We start from the raw sequence: 19,414 nt of genomic DNA, 5'->3' as shown, positions 1-19,414 counted from the left end.
ATATGCCCAATAAAAGTCGCAATTGAATAAGCAAATAGCCTTAGTCTAATGCGACATGTAATTTGCCTCTCTCTTCCTTCCCTTTCGATTCCTTTTTGCCCCTTATTTCGGACAAAACAAATAGCATGCAAACTGTAGGAAAATTGTCTGTGGTCACGTTTGTCTTGTCGTCTTCGACTCTCTGTTAAATGGGCCGATCAACTTTGCTGGCCACAGCAACTTTTTCCTCCCCGCTCGCAAACGGAAAAATCACATAAATTATAATAATATTTCAAGTTTTTGGCTTTTGTTATTTGCGGACTATTACTGGGTATAAAGGCTATTTGCGGACAGTGATTGATTGTATCTTTTGATCTAACGAAGGGGGAAAAATATGCCGAAGTCAGAAAGTTGTAGGGAACAAACGCTAGATGGCCACCAAGGCAACTAATAGTATATTTTGAATATATTATACATATATATTTATTTACGCTTGACTGTAAATAATTCTATATATTCTCTTACTTTAAAATATATATGATTTAAAATATAATTATTCAATATTTTACTGCGGGTATTCGAATATATAATCGTGCTTATTTCAGTGCTAATTAGTATACCTAGTACGAGTCTTAGTTGTTTTTGGCTAATAATCTGGTATATCAAAATACCAAATATAACAAAAAAAAATATATAATTTTAGTATTTTTAGTATATTAATCTGATATATTCTAAAATTAATAAAGCACTGTTTTGCTTTTATTCAAAATGGGCAACGGGTATCTCACAGTCGAGCACACTCGACTGTTGCTTTCTTTCTTTATTGTTTTGCTATTAATTTATTGTGGCCTGAGTTGTGTTTTTGCTTGCGCTTTCGCTTTCGTTTTAATCTTTGACTTCGTTTTGCGCTTCTCCAACTTTCTTTTGTGTCAACGTTTGCTTTAAGCTGCGACTCGATGTCGTTTTATTTCATTTCGTTATTCTGCGAATTAAATGATTTGTCATAAAATAAATAAAAGATGTGTCACATTAAGAAGCAGATACTCTTGCTTTGAATATTTGCATTTTATGGCTAATTAATAATGGGAAGATTCAAAAACATACAAATGTATATATGTATTTTTATTATTTGGACTATTTATTTATTATTTCATAGTTTAAGTCAACTTCCACAAAAATTCAAGTATTTTTATTTTTCCAAAATGTTGCTAGAGAATTTTGACTTCGACTCGCCTGCAGTAGTAAATTCGCATATTTATTGATTTTATTGAAATACAATTATTGTTGTTGCATTCGTTCATTTGGCATAAATGTTGCACAATTGAACAGATTGCAAATGTCTTTTGCAATTTGTTGGCATTTTGTGTATATTTTCGAGTTGTCTGCAAATTGCAACGGAATTTATTGAATACGAAATACTTTGAGCCATTTATGGGCACACCAAATGCTGTCAATGGCCAGGTTTATTATTTATATGTATATATAGTATTCACACAACAATACTCACATATCAGCAGTCAGAACAGTCGACAGTCGGTCGGACAGATATCTGAATTGAACATGCGACTCGTGTGAAGATTTTTGCATGATTCCGTTGGCGTTGTCATTGCTCGTTTTTCGTTTTTGTATTTGTTTTTTCATTATTGCTTTTATTTATGAAAGCGCATAAATATTTATCTACAGCTCGTGCAGCTCGCATCGCTGGCAGCTGATGCCCCGCAACAGGCAAGCATTCGCCCACGCACACACACACACGCACGCACACACACACATACACACTCACTACAACACACACATCTATGAGTTATAAATTTGCAGATTATCATCAAAAAAGGCAACTTGCGACAGTTTATTAAAATGATTTCCACACACAAATTCAATCTGCTTACAACGAGATTTGAGTTCGAAATCTGCGGAAGTCAGTTCACTGCTTCCACTTCACCTCTTCTCTCTCTTTCCTCTCCTTCTCCTTGCCAAAAGGGTCAACTCGATTGACCCATGTAGCGATTTTATTGATCTGTTTTTGCTCCAGCTTTAATTCATACTCTGCTGCTGCTCTCAAAGCGCAGCTTGGCCATAATTCACTGCACATGTTGCTCCCCCTCTCCCCTCTCTCCATTCTCCTCTGTTTCCTTTCGCCCAACAAAAGCCAAGCAGCCAGTTGGTCATTGTGTCCACACGTTGCCATTGAGAGATGCTGAGATAATCAGGCAATAGCATTTATGGCTGGTCACGCATTGTTGACGCTTCGCTTGCATTTGAACTCACGGGGTCAAGGGTCAACTGCAGAGTTCATCAGCTGCTAAAAATATAACTTAAAATCCCTGCAAAAAGTGAGCTTTGTAGGGGGCACCCGGATTTGAACCGGGGACCTCTCGATCTGCAGTCGAATGCTCTACCCCTGAGCTATACCCCCAGTTAAAAAAGTAGGCGACAAAAGTTATTGTTGATCTCACAAAGCGAGACGAGACGAGAGATAAAAAAAAATGAAAGAAGCACACAAAAAAAAGAAGACAACGAAACCAGTCGAGAGTTCCGACTGTGTTTGCTTATCGAATATTATTTTTAAATTGTCAATATTGAAAGTCAACTGATAAAGTTAACAGCAAGTGTAATGAACATTGCAGTTAAAGGTTTTGGGCATTGGTTTTCCGCATTTTCCCATCGTTGCAGCGAACAAGTGTAAGTCATGTGTGTGCATCAATTAAAACAGAAAACTGACGACACAAAAGCTGCGAATGCTGCGAATCGCAACACGCGCTGCAAACATATTTCGGTGTCAACTTCCGCAAAACTGTGAAGCGAAGCGGGTGGCAAATGGCAAATGGCAAATGGCGGAAAGCGGGGCATACATGGCGGCTGTGTGCTTCCGCTGTGTCGCAAAATGGCGTGCAGCAGACGTGCTGGCTGCCCAATAGTACGCGTGTGTGTGTGTGAGTGTGCGTGTGAGACACATGTTTCCTCATGTTTACCAGACGACCCCGAGTTGGTAGCCAAAGAACACGCGCTTGCCATCAAGTGTCAAGTGTCAAGTGAAGCGTCCAAAAATCATGCGGCTATAAATATAAATAAATGCGCCAAGCGCCGCGACAGTTTTACATAATCAGCAACAGCAGCAGCAGCAGTCGAAGCTGCACTCGAATCTCGCACTCAATAGAACAACTCAGCAGCTCAGCAATGACCAAATTGCTGTCCGTGTTTCTGCTCTCGCTTCTCGCTGCAGCTTCTAGCGCCGGCTACAGCTCCTCCAGCGATTCGTCCAGCTCCAGTTCGAGCAACACCATTGCCGGCAGCAAGTGCGACAAGAATCCGCTGACGGAGCTCACCTTCCAGCTGAGTGGCAGCAATCTTCACTGGCCCTGCGACTCCACCAAGAACATCTATGTCCAATCCGGTCGCTATGTGCCCCGCAATGTGATTGTCACCCGTGCCCAGCTGCAGCGCGACTCGGCATTTGTCGCTCTGCCACGGTACAAACAGGGCGTTCCCTTTACCCTGGGCAAGGTGAACCTGAAAAAGGGCGAGTGTCTGGCCAAGATTGCGCCGTATCCATGCTGGGCCATTCAGGAGGAGGGCAACTGTCAGGCGCTGCAGTCTGTCGTCGATGTGGCTGTGGATCAGAATGTGAGTGCAATTAAATTTGATATTCCACGAATCACACACACACACACACATACACACAACTCTTACACACACTCGCTCACTTAGTTTGTTGGTCAGTTGTCAGTGTTGCTGGAAAAGCAATTTGTTTCTTTAAACCTGAAACTTGCGGCGCATTTTTTAACAGTTTTCGCACTGCATTAAATGCATTCACTCACACACACACACGAACACTGACTTGCACACTCACACATTCACATCTATAGACATCTCTTTTTTACACCATGAAATTGCTTTTTTAATCAAATAAAATACAGTGCCAAGTGGCGTGTGGCAAGCGGCCCAAATAAAGTTCCATCCCATGGTAAATGGAATATTATAAAAGTCAACATCAAACGCTTGGTTATCCCTCTGTTTTCCCTCTCTTTCCCTCTCTTTCCCTCTCTCTCTTCCTTTTAACCCTCTCACACCCTCTCCAGCGTCAGTTCAAGGGAAAAGCAACTCGTTGAACTCCATGGAAAATAAAAATGCTGATAAACTCAATTGCTATTGAAGAACTGTTCATTTGTCAGCCAGTTTCGGTTTTATCAGCCAAATTCAAGTTTAACTGCTTGTGTCGCAGCACTTTCGACACTTGAGATACTTGAACTATATTTCCGCTTCATGATTAACTTGACTGCATTCAGATCGATAATGCAGACAACTGAATAGTGCGAATTTAAAGACTGACTTCTTATTTACATCATTTAAATTTGAAGTAATTAAGATACCTCAATAACAAAAAGTCAAATATATATTGAATTTATGAACTGTGTATATTTCTGACTCAGATCGAAAGTCAAAGCACATATAAAAACTCATTTTAATTTTATATCGAATAACAATGTCTTAAAAATAAGAAATATGCAAAATACTTAGAGTTTTTAGTTCCATCATATTCCATATTGAGTTGCATAATTCAAATTAAATTAGGTCTGCAAGCCTTGTAAATATAAATGAATGGACTATAAAGTAAATATTGTTGCTTTTAATCACATCAATTTCTTGTTCATTTATTTAACATACGAAAGTGTTTCTTCTTAAAATCACTTGAATTTTAAGTAGTTACAATACTTCAACAACCATAAGGGCAGTTCATATTAATTTTAATCAGTTATAATGTATTGAGTTAACTTAATTTCTTATCGAAAATAACAGTCAACACTGAAAGCACTTTCATCATTGAGAATATTTCTTTACCCTCTTAATTATGTTTGTAGGTTTTGCAAATATAAATCAATACACTATAAAGTAAATATTGAACATCGAAAATATTTAAAGTTCATAAAGTTACCATTGATTTCTATCAGTTATTAGATAAATATATTTACAATTTATTAACTCTATTTAATTTCATAGCAAATAATAAAAATCAAAAGACAGAACTTAAACTGTATGCCTCAAATAACACATAAATTTTAAACTCATAATAAAAACTGCATTTAATACTGAAATTTTAAGCTTCAATATTGAGAGCACTTTAGTTTCAAGTAGTTAGAATACTCAAAAAAACTATTAAAACATTTCGCATTAATATCAATAAGTTATTAGCTGTGGACATTGAGAATTCATTGCATTTATTTAGTTGTTTCTCAATTGATAACAATCAATGGTCAAGGCACAAGCAATACATAGAGAGTATTTTATAATCAACTATAATTGAAACTCATCGACAATAATTAATGCTTAGACAATCGGTCAGCAGTTGAAAAGTAATGTCAACAAACAAATGCTATGAAAACAACAACAATAATAATAATAAAGCAACAATGAGGCAGTGCATTTGTTTATTTAATGGCAATTCAGCAAATTTGCACAATTTGTTGTTGTTCAAGTGCAGACAGAATTAATTGCAGAATTGTTGACAAATTCCGGCAATTAAAAATGCATTCGAATAAAAAGAATTTTTGATTAATTTTTATTTGGTGTCTATGGCTAATAAAGTGATTTATTTTTATTTGTGGTCTATACTAATTAATGGATTTATATATTATTTTTTAGGGTCTGTTGTGGGCTTTGGACGTGGGCATTGTGAATACTTTGGAGCAGCCAATACGTCGTTGCAGTCCAAAGATTGTGGCCATCAACACGGCCAACAACAAGGTGGTCAAGAGCATTGATCTCAGCGATCTGGTTACTTCCGAGTCGCGACTGCAATTCATTGTCATCGACTACTCCAAGGACAACAAGCCTTTTGTGTAAGTAGAAAATTTTAGCTGCATGTGCAAAGAGTTTGGAAGTTTCTCAAAGCTCTCGTATTGCAATCTTATCAGTTGAGTTCATTGATAAGCTTGCAAAGAAAGTTGCGCGATGTTTTCTAATGAAACAAAACCTACACCTACAATTCACCTACTTTCTCTCTTCTCCTCTCCCCCCACAGCTATGTCGCTGATGCTGGTGCACGTAGCATTCTAGTCTACGACATCACGGGCAACAAATCGTATCGCATTGTGCTGCCCCGAGCCACAGCGCCCACCAACGATGTGCTCTATGTGGCGTTGACCTCCAAGCCCGACGGCACCTCGACTCTCTTCTTCAGCTACCTGAGCTCCTCTCGCCTCTATTCCATCAAGGGCGAGTATCTACGCGTGGGCCAAGGAGCCGGCTCCATCATCGATGTGGGACCCAAACCCTATGGCAAGCAGGCTGTGCTCTTGGGCGCCGATGGCGGCACTTCGTTGTTCTTCCGTTATAAGGGCGAGAATGATATCTATCTGTGGGACTCGGAGACGTGCTTTAAGGCCTCCAATTTGCAGGAGGTGCAGCGTGGCGGCGACTGTCGTCTCTCCACGCAGGTGCTGCCGGGGCACAAGCGTTTCATGTGGGCACTGGAGAGCAACTTCCATGACTTCATCTCAGATCGCACTGGTTGCAATGGCGCCTCCATTGTGCTGCATCCCGTGGTGCGCGAATGCGACGATTAAGTGCAATCGAAGTGCAATCAATCAGCATTTTTTGATTAGTTAAGTTAAGTTTTTGTTATGCTACAATAAAAAGTTATTCAAGACAAAAAATACCCACTGTTCATTTGGAATGCACACTCCATGAAAGACATTCTTCTAGACACGTCGACTGACTGTTCAGGCATAATTAGTAAGAAAGCTACAGTCAAGTGTTCTCGACTGTGAGATACCCACTACACATTTTCAATATAAACAAAACAGTGCGGTATTATTATAAAAAATATGTATCAAATTAATATACCGAAAAAATACTAAGAACATTCGAACAAACGGGCATGGCTATATCGTCTCGCTGTTGATGCTGATCAAAAGTTCTTCTTCCTTCTGCATGTTATACATACATACATATACAAGTATGTACATTTGATGGAGGCACAAATTTATAATTTACTTTTACGCGTATAAAAAATAGTCTTGGAGACTCTCTTTATCTTTATCTTGGTCCTATCTGCGGTATCACTCTGCCACATTGCATTAACATTATTCAAACTTCCTATACTGCAGCAGATAATAGTTACTATATTTCATTGAATCACTTGAGAGATAATCAACATAGACAAAGCCCGCACTTGATAACAATTTTAGTCAGAAATCGTTATATTATTTATTAATATAACTTTCATGATAAGCGTGGACAATTTACCGGTAAAAATTCTGTGGCAAACAGAGTTTAACTCTAAAATCGAAGAACATGCCTTCTGGGCAAGCTATATAGATTAGTTCTCCTTGATTGCAGTAATAGAAACCTTGCTCCGTATTTGCAGAAAACACTTGATTCTCCGTGCAGTTCTTCAGCTCAATACAACCCTGTTGATACAAGTCGAAGATGAAGTCTGCTTTGCAGCTCTCATAGATCAATTTTCCAGCATTGCAGCTATAGAAACCAAATGCAGACTCTGCTTCATACAGCTTGCTATCCTGGCAATCCTGACGTTCGGCACAAACCTGCAGCGCCTCGTCGTAGTATGCATTTAGTGGGCATTGTATATACCTCAGTTGGCCATCGATGCAGTAGTAAAATCCATATTTATTAACCTCAGTTACCATTTCGCCCTCTTGGCAGCTTCTCGGCGGTTGGGTGCACAATCCCATGTTGGGCTCATACACAGTATCGTTGGGGCATTCCACATAGATCAGTTTGCCATCCAGGCAGGTATAGAAGCTGTTAGGATTCCCCGCAGGATAACTGACACCTGACTGGCACTCCTCAGCCAAGTCAATGCCATGAACGGTAAGAACTCCCAGCAACAGAAGAAACAGCTTGGTGAAAGGCATTTTAAAAACTACTGTCTAAATGTGCCTCAAGCACACTTTAAATGTCTAGAGATAAAACTCTGTCCAGATATGATAATGTCATTATCAGGAAGATATGATGATTTAAAAATCAATTATTTTACTATTATTTCTTAAAAAACTTGAAGAATTTTAATCTGATCGAACAGATCTTTTTGGAACACTTAAAGACTGTTATTATTGTATTTCAACTTGTGCAGAACTAAAAAAAAGCTACAATATTTATATTTTACTTATTTGATCACCAAACTTCTTGCATTTAAGTTACATTGAATATTTGTTTAGTGATATTATTTTAGAATCTATTTATTATTTTTAGCAAAATAATTAGTGGTATGCTTTTTAAGCTCACAGGTGTATATTTTTTGTGATACGAAGGTGTTTCTTCTTAACCTCTATTTGATAACTTATTTAATTTACGAAACCGTTGACTTTAATATATTATTAGACAATTTTAAGACTTTCTTTTATTTATTTACAGACCAGTTACAGTACTTTACTATGTAAAATTGAAAAAGTTATAAATTGTTGCATCAATTATTATAACAAAAGTAGTAACTTAACAACACAGTTTCGCTTCAAGGTTTTTTTTTATCAAGTTAAGCAAAGTTGAAGGAAGTCAACAAGTCCCCCGCACACAAGTGAATTTGACCAGATCAAAGATGTGGTTATCAGGACAGTTGCCACGCTGCACAGCGTCACCTTTGGCAGCGCAGTGATAGAAACGATTGCAATCTGTCAAGTCGCCAGTTAGACCAATCCGTTGGCACTTCCCAAGTACTACTAAGTTATCATCGGGAGAAGAAGTCGAAGGTATAGTTGAAGAAGTCAAAGGCGAAGAAGTTGTAGACGAAGAAGTTGCAGAGTTTGAAGGTGGCTTGCCATGACGGCACACAGAGTTGTGGGCATCAAAGTAAGTGTTGTCTCCCGGACATTCCTTTTGCAGCAACACACCATTCACACAATAGTAATATTCATTGGCTGCTTCCGCAGCATACAAAACGCCATTTTTGCAATTATCCGCAGTGACAACAGCGATCAAAAGCAGGAGCGACAACAACTTTGACAAACACATTTTAAATACTGTTCCAACCAATGCGAAATAAAGTTTAAATACATCAGCTATGGAAACTTAAAACCTTGACCAGATATGATAATAAAATAATTAAATGATTAAAACAGTGACGCTTGCATTTGAAATTTATTCATTTAGGAAAGTGCAGATAATACATTTTTAATGATAAACAGGGGAAGAACTGAAATTTAAGAAACCGTTTCTCTATCAAAGGTAGACAGGCAAATCTCTCTGCACACAGACATCGCGTTGTTCATCGTAGTAAGCTGTCTCAGCGGGACACAATTGGTAGTGCAGTTGTCCCTTAACGCAAGTGTAGAAACCAGCAGCTGTCTCGGCAGGCGAAGTGCTAAAGTCCCTGCAAGTCTCCGCCAACTGGCGACAGGCTTGAGCATCCTCATCGTAGTAGTACTTGATGGGACAACGCTGATAGATGAGCTGGCCATGCAGGCAGTAGTTGAAGCCATACTTGCTATCAGCTATGGAGGATTCGCCTTCCTCACAGGTATCGGCATTGTAGCGACACATCTTGAAGACGGCATCGAAGTAGTGACCAATAGGGCACGAGTGGAAGGCCAGCTGACCAGCATGGCAGGCAAAGTAGGCATTGGCATTGTCCGAAGCGAAGCGTTCACCATCTCTGCAGACCACAAGCTTCCTATCCAGATGTTTCTCCTGTTGCTGCTGCACGGCTCTTGTCTGCACAGGAGAACTACAACTGTGACCATTGAAGGTGTAGCCATCGCGACACTTCATCATCAGCGGATAGAAGACAGTCTCCTCCTGCTGGCAGATATAGTAGTAGCTGCTATTGGCAGCCCAAACGCCTGTCTGCCCCAGATAGCTGCAGCTGTACTGCTTCTGCGAGCACTGTTCGCTGTCGCGTGGCAAGCTGCAGCTTTGCGTGAGCAGCGAATAAGCTGCCCCATTGGTGCACTGACGTGGCATGTCCACATTGGCGGCACTGCACTCGTGGTAGCTGCGACAGTCGTAGGGATCGGGATAGACACCTTCACCTTGGCAGTAGAACTTGCCACGCACCGGCACCTTGCAACGTGGCTGCCACGTGCAACCGTAGGTCTCCTCGTCGCTGCAGTAGAAGCCACGTTCCGACTGGCAACTGGACATCTCCACAGTTTGCCACTGTCCATTGATATAGAAGCAGAAGCCTAGAGTGCTGCAGTCCACGCAAATAAAGCCAGCTAAACGCACATCCTGGCAAGGATTCGTCACCAGTTCAGCGGAGTCGATGCCCAGACTATAGTTGAGCAGTACCCTTCCTTGGCAGCCAACGAGACCGACGCTTAGCAGTAGCAACAACTCAACAGAACGCATTTCAAAAAACTTTTGAAGGTGACGATCGCAGGAAGGCAGCTTAAATAGAGCCAAGAAACAAGAGAACCCCAAAGATAAGCAAAAGATTCCCCCGAGACGAAATGTAAAACTCATAATTAAAAGATAATGGCAACTGGTTCATTACACATACAGATTGGCAATTAACTCTTAAATTAGCACGTGCCAAGCACACAAGACGAGAGCTCGGGTCGGAAATAGGTGCCATCGGGGCAATCCTGGTGCTGCAGTTGTCCATTCTTGGTGGAGCAGAAGAAATACTTGCGACAATTGGCGCTGTCGGCCATCAAACCGACATGTTCGCATCTGGCGGGCATCACAGTGAAGCCATTGTCATTGGGATCAATCGATGGAGAAAGAGTGGGCACCACCGATGAACTGTTGCCGGGGCGACAAACGTAGTCCGAAAAGATTTCGCCGTCGTTGCAGCGATGCAGCGATGGATAGGTGACCACAGTGTCCTCGGCATTCTGATTCACCGTCGACTTGCAGACGTAGAAGATGTTCGGATTGCTGGGCCAAGCTGCCACGTAGCCCACATGGGGACATTGGTATTGGGGCTGAGTGCATACGGCGCTGTCCAGGGTGAGGGAACATTGACCAGTGCGTGCATCGAATGCCCTGTCATTGCCACAGTCGACGGCAGCCGCAACGAGCACAATGTCGAGGAAATAGCACATGTGGTATTTCTGGCAATCGTAGGGATCGGGAAAGATGCCTTGTGAGGTGCACTGGAAGTTGCCTTCGATGCCAAAGGGATGGCATGGTCCAGTGGCATTGGAGCAGGTGCCCAGGCGTATGTTGCAATAGTAACCGTTGGCCACATCACACGACTCGACGGGTATGTTCACCCAGCCATTCGAATGCTGGACACAGGTGGCGAGCAGTTCACAGGACTCGCAGATGGGTCCAGGAGTCTGACGACCTTCACAGCTGCTCGTCTCCCTGGGCTGGATGATGCGAGTGGTTACAGTGGCGGCCGTAAGTAATGTGATGACGTTGAGTACAAGCTAAGTGTGATAACATTAATCAGCATATTATTCAATTTCAGTAAACACACTTCTCGAGATCTTACCATGCTCCAGAATAGCTTATCGAAGGACATTGTGAGTTAATTTGTGATTTAATTTGTTATTTTGAAACACGTCTAATTGCTGCGAGTTACTTCAATTGTCTGAATTGATAGCGTGGCTGGGAACTACACAAAAGAAGTTTGACTCACAACCCAAAAATATAGCGGACGCCCAAAGGTAAAGATATCTTCTACTCTCCCACCATAATGAGAGCTGCTCTTTATATCAATTCGTGTGTATCTGTGTGAGTGTGTATGTCTTGCGAAAGTAAGATTACAGCCACAATAACAACTACAGTGATTGGAATGCCACCATGATGATGATGATGATGATGATGATGGGTAAATGGTTCATATTGACACACAAAAAAAATACATTGAACAATGGAGCAAATTCTTAGCTTAACGGCAATTGAAAGATGTAACTGTCTGTCTGTTGTTTCTTGGTAAACATGGAATCACTTAAGCGGTGTACAAACACTTAGAAATATCAAATATTTGCATAGCGTTTTTTTTTTTTTTTGATTGAATGCCTGCCAATTTAAATCTAGCGCGCAGTTATATTTAAAGCTTCGATATTATTGATATCGATAATATGGCATTTCAAACTGTACAGTTTCTTATCGAATTACAGAAAGGCGACATGTGGTATGTTTTTTATGCGGTTAAGCAATTTTTATATACAATTTTCTAATTTTGAATGATATCTGAGAACAGCACTCTAATGGCATTGAAGAAAAATGTAACAAACTTTCTTTAACTTGGAAGTATCAATTTGTTTCAAATGACGTGCGCCTTAAAACTGTGCAAGCAACTAGATGCCAATTATGGGCAAGTTCAGTATATTGGTATATTTAAGATTTGTTCCTAATGGTCACACAACGACAATAGATTGACACTAGCACTCACAATATTATTATTAGTAGCTTTAAATTATTTTTACCTATTTGTAATGGACTTTATACACGAATCAGTGGCGCTGGGCGTCGATCTACTCATCCTGGGCCTCTGTGTGCGCGAATATGTGCACTACAAGAACACCGCCAGAGTGCTTAAGGTAAATTAGACTTCAAAAGCAGCGAATGCATAATCAAATTGTTGTTGTTTTGTAGGAAGCTCCACAATACACCATTGATAAGGAACTTAAATCCATAGTGGGACGACAGCAGGACAAAAAGATACCCTATGCCGTCATACGCGGCACAGTCACGCCCATCGGCGTCCCACTGCGCAGTGCCTACGTGCCCAGTGTGAGCGGCGTGCTGCAAATCGTGAAGCTTCACGAGCATCGTGTGATGCGCGCCTTTGCCGGATTCTGGGCAGAGCAGCGCAAACTGCTGCATGAGAGCGTCAATGAAATGCCGTTCGAGTTGCGACAACACGATCATGGCGTGGAGATCGTCGACGCCGTAAGCGCGGCTGTGCTGGATGTGGATGTGGTGTATGACAACTACGAGTCCACATCGCTGTCGTTCTTCGATCACATCTTCGGCTTCTTCACGGGCGTGCGTCAGAAAGGTCTGCAGACCACGGAGCAGGTGCTGCGCGACGGCAGCTTTCTCACAGCCATTGGCGAGATTGAGATGGATGGCTCCACGTTACGCATGCAGCCCTCGAAGCAGGGACCGCTCTTCCTGACCACTGCCACCAAATCAACGCTAATCAAACGTTTCGAGGATGCCAAATCCTCAATGCTGTAAGTGCTAACAGTTTCCCTAAAACTTGTATCTTACTTTTCAACTCCCTATAGCTTCAAAATTGTGCTGTGCAGCAGCATTTCCATGGTGCTCGTGGGGCTGATAGTGCGCAAGGTGTATCGCAAAAAGAAACAGGAACGCGAAGAGGCCAAGATACGCAAACGCCTCGAGACAGAGCGACGCGAACGTCGCGCTCGCAGCAGACCTCACACACTGTCGCAGGATCAGCTCTGCGTCGTCTGCTCTACAAATCCCAAAGAGGTAAGTGAAGTGTGCTATACTACGAAAAGTTCCACCAACTATTTGCCACATTTGCAGATCATTTTGCTGCCCTGCGGACACGTTTGCCTCTGCGAGGATTGCGCACAGAAAATCGACGTTACTTGCCCCGTGTGTCGCGGCCACATCGAATCCAAGGCGGCGGCATTTATCGCTTAGGCTACGTAGCAACCCCCCAATTCCACGTGTACCTGTTGTCAGTGTTGCCAAAATGTTTGTCTAATCTCAATTAGCGTTTATTACTGAGCAATTTCGTGGATTCATAAAATTCGTTTTGACGTGTTCGACTTCGTCTCCGTCTCTTAAGTCTGCCTGCCCTGCATTATGTCTCTGTACTGGCGCTGATGTTCCAGCAGCTTGAGGAACACCTTGTACTTGCGATTGTGCAGCTCCACAGTGTCGGGATTCGGCTTCAGCAACTGCCCAGTGCCGCCCATGGCTTTCGAGGCGCTCTAAGGAATTACACGCTCATCGATTAGTTTTCCTTCATCCTCTCTCTCCCTCTGCACACTTACCTCCACGCTTTCGTAGTGTCCAGCGGCGGCAGCGCCCAGAGCAGCTGCTCCCACAAGCACCATCTCCTGTTCGTTGGGTATCAGCGCAGGCAGATTGCAAATGTCCGCATGGCACTGCACATAAAGTGGATTCTTGGCCAGGCCACCGCAGAAGAGCAGCGTCTGGAACGCCGCTCGCTGGTGCTCGTACAGATTCTCGATGATGTGCCGCGTGCCATACTGCAGCAGAAGGTTACAACAATTACTAATAAACATAAGACGCAAAGAAAACTCAACTTAATGTTGTAAAAGTTCAACTCACAGCAAGAGCTTGGGTGAAGGCCAAGTACTTGATGGCCAGAGATTCAACGCCGCGCGTCATGTCCAAACCAGTGATCTACCAAAAGAGAAAAATGGAGGACAGTTAAGTGGTGTACAGATTGAGGTGGCCTTACTTACTGTGCCACGCAGCGTGGCATCTGCCACCGGAGAACGATTGCCATGCAGATCCGGCCACACATGAATGTCCTGCGTCAGGCAGTGCACACTGCTAAATCCACGCTCGGCAGCCAACTTTTCGAGCAGCTTATTCAGATGTTGATAGATGAATCTGCAAAAGTTCGTACACATTATCGTAAGAGAAACCACTACCAGGAAACTACTCACTTGTCACCGCCCAACTTCTTGCTCAGCGCAAAGTAGCATTCGTGTGTCTTGAGCACATGATCCAGCAGATGGCCGGCTACGGACTGACCTCCCTCGTTAAGGAAGTAGCCTGGAATGATGGCATCTTGATAAGGACCCCAGATACCCTTAGCAAAGCAAGCGTTGCGTGTGATGCTCATATGGCAGGTGGAAGTGCCCGCAATCAACGCCATCTTGCCCTGCACATCGTCGTTTTTGCTGCTGCTGCTGTCCGCCCGACAACCAAACATGCCCAGAGCGCCGGCGTGAGCATCGATCAACGATGTGCTGACCACGGTGCCCACTTGCAGGCCCAATTCGTTGGCTGCACGCTGAGACAGTCCCTTGCCCACCGGTTTGCCTGGTGGCTGGACATCGCTGCCAAGTGCTGCGAACTTATCTTTGGTCAACTCTTCGAGATCAGCGCCACGCAAGAACTCGCTGTTCCAGCTGTGCGCTGCCGCATCGTAGTTCCACTTGCAGACCACAGAGCAGAGCGAACGTGTATCCACTTCGGTGGCACGCCACGTCAGAAAATCAGGCAGATCGAAAGCCCGCCAGATGCTGCCATAACTCTTGGGCAGATGCCGCTTGAGCCACAGCAACTTGGGTATTTCCATCTCCAGCGACACCTGGCCACCCACATATTTAAGGAGTGGATGCTTGGCAGCATTGATCTGTGCCGTCTCCTGCTCGGCACGATGATCCATCCACAGTATTATGTTCTGCTCGGCTATGCCGCTTTTGCTCACAGTGACGGGAGTTCCTCCATTGCCAAGGATGACCAGCGAACAGGTGGCATCGAAGCCAATGCCCTTCACTTTCTGTTTATCGACACCCGCAATAACATGCTAGATGCAAAACAAACGTAATTTGAGGGTTAATCTAATCTCCTTGTTAGAGGTTATCAGTAGACGTCGCAGACGCCCCACTTACCTTGACGACCTTGCAAATTGCCTGCCAAATGTCTTCGCTGGACTGTTCGTAGTAGTGGGGCTCGGGTGTCCACGTCTTGATCGCCTCCACAGCCTGCTCCTGGACACGCCCATCGGCGGCAACGAGTGCTGCCCTCGCACTTCCCGTGCCCACGTCCACGCCCACAAAATACGCCTGCTCAGACATGTTAGAGTAACTTCTATGGCTTGTTGTGCGCCTTGCGGTCAAATAAATGTTATTAAACCAAACTCGACGACCACCCGACGTTGACTGATAACAAATACGAGACGAGCCGGTTTGTCGTAGATCTCTCACCCACAGTCGAGATACGTCAGTATTGACTGGTTTATTAGGGGACTGGCTAGGGTTGAGGAAGTGTTCTGCCTGCTGGAATTCCAATATACTATTCTTCTGTCAAGTCAGTCAGCACACCTCAAATATTACCCGAAACTGTCTGTGCGCTAGTCTCGCTATATTCAACATTTTTTTTATTATTATTAATTATAAAAAGTAGAAAAACAAACAATTTAATTGATGTATATCAAACAAATGAGTTATTAAGCAATGTAGAGCATTTACTCACCGTGGCTTCCGCTACCTGCGACGCTCACGAACTGAAAACACGCTCGCAAGTGCGACTTAACTTATTTGAATTTTTGAATCGCTCAATTTACTCGCGCCGATTTTGCCTTCCTCTCTCTCAAGAGCTCTCTCTATCGACCGATTGCACTCGACATCAAGGTCACGATCAATCGGCTGCGTTGCCACTTGAAAACGTGACTTCGTACTTGCAGCAATAGGGCAACTCTGCGTGAGCGCTTTAAAAATTTGCGAAATATGTTTTAGCAAATATTACTTAAAAAAAAAACCGTGAACGAAAATTGTATTGCTTTAACAGTTATTAGCTGTTATATTGTAATGTCAACAGAGCCATAAAGAAATATAGTTTGCACTCGTGACTCAACTTATTCAAAAATTCAAATCTCAATTTACTCGCGCCTAATTGCTCATTCTCTCAAGCGAATTTTATCGACCGATCAATGGGCAGCCTTGCTATTCGCCAACGTGACTTTGTGTTTGAAGCAGTCTGGCAACTCTGAAAGCGTTTGTTTACCATGGTACGCATTAAGAATCGGTAAATAAAACAAACAAATGTAATTTTTTATTGTTTGCACTCTAATTACTTTGCATCCACACCCTTTATCAGTTATATTGCCGTGCAAATAGTGCCACAAACGCCAGTACAAACGCTGCGCCTTAACGACAGCACGCTGTCCAAGTGCCTGCTGCAGAATGTGGAAAAATATTATGGTGTCTACGGACTGGGATTGTTGGAGCACGGTTTCCGTGTGAAATACTGCAATGAGCGTACCAAGATTGCTATCATTCGTTGCATTCACCGGGGCCAACGTTATGTGTCCAGCATATTGCCGTTGATAACACTCGTCAGTATTTTTATCGTCCCATTGTTTACACAAATCGCAATTATCATTTGATGTGTATTTGCTGTTATTCTAGATTGGCGATGTTCGCGCCAAGTTCCGCACTCTTTATGTGGGTGCCACGGTCATACAGTGCAACAAGTTCATTATCAAGCATCAGAAACATTTTCTGGACCGCATGATGGGCCAAACGGCATCGGCCAAGGAGCGTCAGGATCTTTTCAAGCGTGTTATGGAGCTCGACATGGAGAGATAGCTGCAAGCAATTTTATTTAATTTTAATTATCATATAATTCAACTAGGAAATAATGATTATTTGTTTAATAAATGATAAAATCTTTAATCAAGGATTTCAAAGTTGATGTCATTTCTTTATTATTCATAAATTGCTGTTTCTTCCTTAAAAAAAGTCAAGTATAAATTACAGCGATATTGTTTAATATCATTTGTTTATTGTAGAAATTTAGATATTTACAGTTGAGTTGTAATTTGAGCTAAAATCATAAAACAAAAATTCTTAATTTTTGCGTCGAGAAATACAGTGATAATCAAAATACATAATAATTTGTATATAATGTATACGATCTTTGCAAAAAGATTTATATCTACTTAAGCTATAAGTATATAGTACAATACGGTCCAATTCAACTAAACAGATTAAGATTAAGAAGTATTTGTTTTTGTTCACAGATTAGACCTCGATAAGGAATTTGCGACTCGGGGAGCGAGGCGAGAATCGCGCACTCAACTTGCTGAGTCTGTGCTGCAGATCGGTGAAGGTCAATTTGTTCTTTTTGCTGTAGACATTGAGGTAGATGCCCAGTACCACAATAAGTCCGGACCACAGATATCTGCAAAGGATCAGGGATGCGATTAGATGGAGAAAGATATAGCAATGCGTTCACTTACTGCACGGTAAAGGGTTTGCTGAAGAGCACAAAGGAGAAGGCAATGGTCACAGCCTTGCGAGCTGTGGTCACCGTGGCAGCCAATGGAGCGCCGCTGCTCCTGACCAAGGCCAGCACAAACTGTATGCCCAAGTAGCCGGACAGGCTGAAGAGAAAGCCATAGCCAAAGGTCTCCAGTGGATGCGCTAAACAGAAGGCAAAGCCGCTGAAGAAGTTGCCGGTGAGGAGCATAATCACAAACAGATAAACGAAGCCCAATCCGTAGGAGTAGAAGACCACCTCACTGCTGGGCGCCTTGTGCTCACGCATCGCCTTCTCCTGGACATTGCCAATGGCCGCATCACAGAGTAGCGCACCCGATATCATGGCCACTCCCCAAGGATTGAAGTTGGGCGTCATCTGAGAGTCGGCGAGCGTAAACCAGGCGAGGCCAATGCACATAGACAGCGCGGCAGCAAAGTCGAGAGGGCCATACCGTTTGCCCTGGATTAGAATACTGCCCACCAGCACAGGGATTAGCTTGCAGCACTTAAAGATCACTTGCGTGGGGTAGTTGAGATAACCAAGGCTGGAATTCGACAGTCCCATGGTGCCCAGCGTCAAGGCGGCGAGCACAAAGTACGTACGAAGCGGAATGCAACGTGGCGCCGGCTCAACACTCCACAGATTTCCGCCAAGTAAGCGATAAGCCTCTAGGCGTCGCTCCACCAGTCCAAAGCCAATGTAATAGCCAAACTGCACGAGTGTGAGAAACCAACCGTAGGGCTTAAAGCCCTCCACCGTGAAGATCAGCTCCTGCAGATAGCCATAGAGTATGTATAGGATGAAGACGCCGGCACAGCTCAGCAGGAATTGCGATGTTCGATTGTAATAGCTCAGATCGAAGCATAGAATGCGCATTTCCTGTGTGGGAGACGGCTTCGAGGCGGATGATTTACGGGCAGCAGAAATAGGGGTTGCCGACTGTGCGTCATTGTTGATACTGATAACACTGCTGTGCCCACTATTTCCATTTCCACTACCCGCTTGACTATCACCGGCCATTGTAAGTGTGTGTGTGTGTGAGTGCTGAAGTAGTTTCGTGTGCGTGATTTGCGTTGGGTTCTTTCGCTGCTTAATTATTGGCACGCATCGATTGCGTTACTCGCTGTTTTGGCGTTCTGTTACATCATCTGTGCATGTCAGACAACTTTACAGCACAAAACGTTCGATTCAAAAAACTATATTCTCAGTTTGTTTATGGTGCACTTGCTGGTCGCTCGATAACGCGATAGTGCTCGATATATTGATGCTGGTAGTAGAAGTGGATAAAAATCGAACAGACAAATCGATTTAATGAAAGCTTGAAAAAGCTTTCAGTATTTTTATATCATGAAGCATATATAACGTCTTTGTGGCTGTAATGTTATCTAAATATTGGAATTATTTTTTGAACTATTGATGTCACCATTAAATTTTATAATTAAAAACATTTATGGCTGCATACATCAAAGTTACTCCACTTTCAGCTGCCAGAAAATGCGAATGCGGAAGCAAAGTTATGGTCACCTTAGAGTACACAGCGAAATGAGGTCAGGGCGGCCAACTTGCTACAATTAGC

At 42.9% G+C, this 19,414-nt stretch overlaps 7 protein-coding genes and 1 non-coding gene across 8 annotated transcripts; 3 read left to right on the top strand and 5 right to left on the bottom strand.

The window, feature by feature from the left end:
- Positions 1–2,323: 2,323 nt before the first annotated feature.
- On the bottom strand, positions 2,324–2,395 carry Trnac-gca (transfer RNA cysteine (anticodon GCA)). Its single transcript has one exon. It is a non-coding gene; the product is annotated as a tRNA-Cys (tRNA).
- A 664-nt stretch (positions 2,396–3,059) lies between these two features.
- LOC117568757 (major royal jelly protein 1) lies at positions 3,060–6,620 on the top strand. The gene is made up of 3 exons (XM_034249591.1): positions 3,060–3,603; positions 5,620–5,816; positions 5,999–6,620. Exons 1-3 carry the CDS (start codon positions 3,157–3,159, stop codon positions 6,540–6,542), a joined length of 1,188 nt encoding a protein of 395 aa, XP_034105482.1. The 5' UTR covers positions 3,060–3,156; the 3' UTR covers positions 6,543–6,620.
- Positions 6,621–9,056: 2,436 nt separating this feature from the next.
- Positions 9,057–10,303, bottom strand: LOC117568676 (uncharacterized). Its single transcript, XM_034249480.2, has one exon. It carries the CDS (start codon positions 10,282–10,284, stop codon positions 9,157–9,159), a length of 1,128 nt encoding a protein of 375 aa, XP_034105371.1. The 5' UTR covers positions 10,285–10,303; the 3' UTR covers positions 9,057–9,156.
- A 98-nt stretch (positions 10,304–10,401) lies between these two features.
- Positions 10,402–11,552, bottom strand: LOC117568677 (uncharacterized). Its single transcript, XM_034249481.2, has 2 exons — positions 11,378–11,552; positions 10,402–11,312 (listed from the first exon to the last, which is right to left on the bottom strand). The coding sequence occupies exons 1-2, from the start codon at positions 11,405–11,407 to the stop codon at positions 10,458–10,460; spliced, it is 885 nt and encodes a 294-aa protein (XP_034105372.1). The 5' UTR covers positions 11,408–11,552; the 3' UTR covers positions 10,402–10,457.
- A 709-nt stretch (positions 11,553–12,261) lies between these two features.
- Positions 12,262–13,656, top strand: LOC117568691 (mitochondrial E3 ubiquitin protein ligase 1). Its single transcript, XM_034249501.2, has 4 exons — positions 12,262–12,431; positions 12,487–13,070; positions 13,125–13,332; positions 13,390–13,656. Exons 1-4 carry the CDS (start codon positions 12,327–12,329, stop codon positions 13,507–13,509), a joined length of 1,017 nt encoding a protein of 338 aa, XP_034105392.1. The 5' UTR covers positions 12,262–12,326; the 3' UTR covers positions 13,510–13,656.
- On the bottom strand, positions 13,565–15,888 carry LOC117568690 (FGGY carbohydrate kinase domain-containing protein). The gene is made up of 6 exons (XM_034249500.2): positions 15,465–15,888; positions 14,511–15,379; positions 14,304–14,454; positions 14,167–14,241; positions 13,866–14,084; positions 13,565–13,802 (listed from the first exon to the last, which is right to left on the bottom strand). Exons 1-6 carry the CDS (start codon positions 15,648–15,650, stop codon positions 13,653–13,655), a joined length of 1,650 nt encoding a protein of 549 aa, XP_034105391.1. The 5' UTR covers positions 15,651–15,888; the 3' UTR covers positions 13,565–13,652.
- Positions 15,889–16,490: 602 nt separating this feature from the next.
- On the top strand, positions 16,491–17,186 carry LOC117568692 (uncharacterized). Its single transcript, XM_034249502.2, has 3 exons — positions 16,491–16,599; positions 16,672–16,909; positions 16,983–17,186. Exons 1-3 carry the CDS (start codon positions 16,580–16,582, stop codon positions 17,160–17,162), a joined length of 438 nt encoding a protein of 145 aa, XP_034105393.1. The 5' UTR covers positions 16,491–16,579; the 3' UTR covers positions 17,163–17,186.
- A 188-nt stretch (positions 17,187–17,374) lies between these two features.
- Positions 17,375–19,106, bottom strand: LOC117570856 (adenosine 3'-phospho 5'-phosphosulfate transporter 2). The gene is made up of 2 exons (XM_034252736.2): positions 17,816–19,106; positions 17,375–17,757 (listed from the first exon to the last, which is right to left on the bottom strand). Exons 1-2 carry the CDS (start codon positions 18,856–18,858, stop codon positions 17,598–17,600), a joined length of 1,203 nt encoding a protein of 400 aa, XP_034108627.1. The 5' UTR covers positions 18,859–19,106; the 3' UTR covers positions 17,375–17,597.
- Positions 19,107–19,414: the final 308 nt, after the last annotated feature.

This window comes from Drosophila albomicans, chromosome 3 (assembly GCF_009650485.2).
Source record: "Drosophila albomicans strain 15112-1751.03 chromosome 3, ASM965048v2, whole genome shotgun sequence".
Lineage (NCBI taxonomy): Eukaryota > Metazoa > Arthropoda > Insecta > Diptera > Drosophilidae > Drosophila > Drosophila albomicans.
The sequence above is the reverse complement of the archived record's forward strand: the minus strand, read 5'-3'. Positions and strand labels throughout refer to the sequence as shown.